At 36.7% G+C, this 4,791-nt stretch overlaps 1 protein-coding gene across 1 annotated transcript; it reads left to right on the top strand.

Annotated features, from left to right (window-relative positions):
* Positions 1-1,752: 1,752 nt before the first annotated feature.
* On the top strand, positions 1,753-3,608 carry VCUG_02382 (uncharacterized protein). The gene has a single exon (XM_008077200.1). It carries the CDS (start codon positions 1,846-1,848, stop codon positions 3,358-3,360), a length of 1,515 nt encoding a protein of 504 aa, XP_008075391.1. The 5' UTR covers positions 1,753-1,845; the 3' UTR covers positions 3,361-3,608.
* The last annotated feature ends 1,183 nt before the right edge of the window (positions 3,609-4,791 follow it).

The following is a 4,791-nucleotide window of genomic DNA, read 5'->3' on the forward strand; positions in this document are numbered from 1 at the left end:
TGTTAAAATCGTTGGTATCAGTGATTTCAGGTTTGACCCTTTCTATTGTAAAATATTGATTGATAATTCTACCGTTAATCAGCCCATGTTTAATATTTTATTAGGACTCAAATGATGGTACAGGCTAAGAACAGCGGTTAAAACACTATTCAGGGCATACATACGTTAAAAACATAAGTTTTTAGCGCAACCACGATGTTTGTTTCACGAAGCACTCAGTTCCTAATGCAGCAAATGAATTAATTCGCATCATATAGAGCATGAATGAGTATGGCTGGGATTTGCCGATTTATTACCATAATAATCAACCGCTGAGATAATATTTGTGGTGTTCATATGTTGTTGCAGCTCTAGACCGAAACAAAAATTAATGATCCATAAACACTGCACACGTAAATAATCGTTTGACTAAAAAATGGGCCAACAGCTTACTATGACTCCGTGCATGATTGCTTTACTAAAGGTGTGCACACGTATTTGACACGGGAAAGGTTATGTAGTGTGTCATTGCAAACAATCGCTGACTCATTTTGTAAGAGGTCTTCGACAATATGGATAAGTCTTTGATTATGCCTTTAGGCTCAGCTTAACCCGCAAATCAAAGAGCGGAATGGTCGATAAAGAGAACAAAACAGGTTGCAATCGCTGTGTTTTCACGTACAACATGACAGGAAATATTTATGCCAAAACGAATAACAATCAGAAATAAGTAATCGAAAGTGGTAATTTTAAAAAGAGTAAAGATCAGAATGTTAGTACCTTATATACGGCGTAACATGAAAAGTAGTGTTTATGAGTATTTTGAACTAAAATACGAACAAGTAGCGCTTTGTAGACAAAACAACGGCAAGTGGTTGAACAGTCAACATGCTTTTTATAGACTGGTTACTATGATTTTGGACACAATGAACATTTACGCACGAAGCATTTTTACTTGATAAATGTGATCTGGGTGTATTACAGACGGTAAAAAGCTATAAAGCCGGTGAAAAAGCTCAATAAGATAAACTATTATGGTAATTAAGATGTAGTAAACCTGCAAAAAAGGTTAGAAAATTTAACGAATGATATTACAGTGATAAACAATACATAGAATATAAAGTGCCTTTTCCATGGATATCATTTGTTCGTGTTATTCATTCAATCAAAGTAACAACGATACGTTTGAACCGTACTTTTTTGATGGACATCTCATTTTAAAGGAGAAACCATAGTTTTGACTTTTATCAAGGGGTACCTGTTCGTAGAAAGGATTTAAATCATAAGAACAACTACATTTCGTGAATGATACACGGATCAATCGCAATCGCGATAGTTGATTATCACACGAGCTGCCAATTCATACAAAGTGCGAGAAAGAACGAATAGGTTAATACTTGATCATGCGCAGATCAATTAATTTGAAGATCATTTAAATGATTTATGATGGAGTAAATGCTGCACATCCCGTTGCAAACAGTCAATAACTGTTTTGCTATTGGTACGAGATAATCTTAGTTGCCAAAATCGAAAAAACTTCAAAATATCGTCACAGTATTCGAACAATTGAGAATTTAAGGTTCACCATGATAAATTCACATGTATTTTACACCATGTAGTCTTGCTCATGCTAAAAAATACTAAACGGGTCCACATCGTTCCGAGCATCACAGGGGCCGTTAAATAGCTGATGATGGTATGCAGAAAAGATTATCGCCCGTGACAAATAGAAATTCACATCATAAAATGTGACAAATGATGCTTTGTTATTGACAAGCAACGTATAATCGAGGAGTACCCCTTTAATTGCAATCGGATCCTTCCCCTTTATAAGCATATAAGAACGCAAATTGCCCGTGATTGAGGATGGGCAAACGTATAAATCTCATATCATCAAGCACTTCTGAACTCAAAACTGACTCGCTCCTTTCTTACATGGACGACGAGCTAGAAAATATTAAAAGCAAAAATGATGCGATGACAAGTGAGAATTTGGATAACTTCTTTCTCTTATACGAGAGGTATCTTCATACAAGGAATAAAAAAATTGATTGGGAGAAGATTAAATCGCCACCATCGGAGAAAATTGTAAAATATCCCGGAGATGTGGAGTCAGGCGGTCATAAGATGCATAAAGAAGATCAATATGCAAAGAAGGGGATCAGTTCAAGCTCGAAAAAAGAGGATAGAAGATCATTACTCAAAAAATTAGCTGTTCTCAAGCTTAATGGCGGTCTGGGAACCACCATGGGATGCGTAGGCCCTAAAAGCGCCATCGAAATTAAGGACACAAGCAACTTCCTTGATTTGTGTGTCAAACAGGTAGACACGCTGCAACGTACCTACGACATGGAGGTTCCCTTTATCCTGATGAATTCCTTTAACACCGAAAAAAAGACAAACAGGATGCTTAGGCGATATAAGGGCATAAGAACATTCACACAGAGCGTTTTTCCTAGGATAAGTGCAAATTCATTGCTTCCCATAGACCCATTGCTGGGAGCTAAGAGCATGTATCCACCAGGACACGGAGATGTTTTCATAAGCCTGAAAGACAGCGGTATGCTCGATAAGTTGTTACAAGAGGGCAAGGAGTATTTATTTGTATCGAATATTGATAATTTGGCAGCAACCGTAGACTTTAATATCCTGAACTACGTTGTAGAGAATGATGTTGATTTCCTTATGGAAGTCACTGAAAAAACACGAGCCGACATTAAGGGGGGAACACTGATCGAGTTGGATGATAAGTTGACTTTACTTGAGATAGCCCAGGTTCCAGCTGATAAAAAAAACGAGTTCACTAGTGTGAGAAAGTTTAAAATATTTAACACGAATAGCGTTTGGATAAATCTGAAGAAACTCAAAGTGCTTCTGAAGGAGAAACGCTTGATATTGGATATTATTGAAAACAAAAAGAACGTGGAGGGCATAGATGAAACGGTCATTCAGTTAGAGACAGCGATGGGAGCAGCGATAAAATACTTTCCGAAGGCTGTAGGTATGATCGTGCCAAGAAGTCGGTTTTTGCCTGTAAAAACGTGTTCAGATTTGTTTTTAATCCGAAGTAACCTGTTTGTTGAACATGATGGATTTCTAGCGCTATCGCCTAGGAGGATGTTCGGGAGCCTTCCGCTGGTGAAGTTGCTGGGCAAAATGTATAAAAGCGTAGAGTCGTTCGACAAGATGTTCAAGGGGGTGCCCGATATTTTAGAGTTGGACCATTTAACGGTCAGTGGCAACATCACGTTTGGCAGGAATGTCACTCTCAGAGGCACGGTTATCATAATTGCCGACGATGAAAGCGTAATTAACATTCCAGACGGTGCAATATTAGAAGATAATATCCTTTATGGTAATTTACCAATTATCGAGCACTGATGATGCACCACGACAAATATGCTAAATAAAACGTATTTTTGGAAATATTCGTGTTCAACCTGGAATCAGGATCCGAGAACAAATGAGGAAGTCTGATGATGCTCGTTGAGTGTAAGGACAATTCTATACAAAGTCATGGTATAGTTACAACAAGAATAATATGATGTGGTGGCATCAGGTTCAAAAACATTAACTCGTTTAAGGGAGCCGTGTATCGAGTTTATGCCAAAATAAAAACTCAAGTTTGCACATTTTTTGCTGGTATCAACAAATACTTCGTCTAAAGAATCTAAATTTTAGCTAAAAAAGCAGACACGTGTACATTTTACCCAATAAAACGTTATTTAACTTAAATATGCATTAAAAAGCTGATATTACCAAAAACACTTCTATGCACCAAGGTTAGAAAAGCTGTTTAGGGCCATATTTATTCCTTTGTGTAATGTCTATGGTGATTTATTAGTTGAAGTTGTAATACATGGTTATGCATTAACCGATGAACAGATTTCTATGAAATGAAAAAACAAAACCACGTGGGAAAGATATGTATGAATAAAGTATTGGGTTGCAAACGTATTATCAGCACATAGCAGGTTCATTCATGGTAGTTCATCACAAGATGCGCCATAATTTATCGCTTTAGATTTGTTTCATCCACTGCATTCCTGTGATAGGCAGTAAACGATGTTATCTCATCATAGTTTTCGTTCATCGTGCACGAATCGTAGTAAATCATGGATGAATCATTTTATGGAATCAAAATATGATGCCATTACTTTCGGAAAAACAGTTTGATTGCGAGATACAATTGAATGACCGATCTTAGACATATTCCTAGTTGATTGCAGTAATAACTGCAGATGGTTACAGAATGAGAGGAAATACTAATCGGTAGATATAAGTACGGTGCAAATAAACATATGAGTTATCTATCGTGATTATTTTACTTTTGATTTGACCGATAAACACCGCCCAGTGTTAAATTCGGAGTATTTGTAGGTTCACATGAACGAAAGGATAAGTATGAGCAGCCACGTGATAAGTCATACGGTCAATGTAAGAATAAAATTTGATTTGAATAATCAATAATATACAATTGTACGAGAAAGGAAAACAAGCAGAAGAGAAGTATTTAGGGGATGATGGATGCACGGTATATCACCCTATGCATGTCGTAAAATGACAGAAAATGTAACGAATACTTACAAGTTCATTATCTTTAAGTGAAGGAACTACACGTAAGGCATTATTAACGTGATACTGTTCGGCTCAGACTACGTCAAATACTGAATATGAATGGAATATACAAAATAAAGCGATTTTCTAGCAGAAGGGTAATTAATGTTCTATGCGTATTTAATAATCATACACAATGGTTGATAACACGCTTCACATGTGTGCACGTGGTACCTTTTAATAGTTTGTTTCGAT

Source organism: Vavraia culicis (genome assembly GCF_000192795.1).
Source record: "Vavraia culicis subsp. floridensis unplaced genomic scaffold supercont1.59, whole genome shotgun sequence".
NCBI lineage: Eukaryota > Fungi > Microsporidia > Pleistophoridae > Vavraia > Vavraia culicis.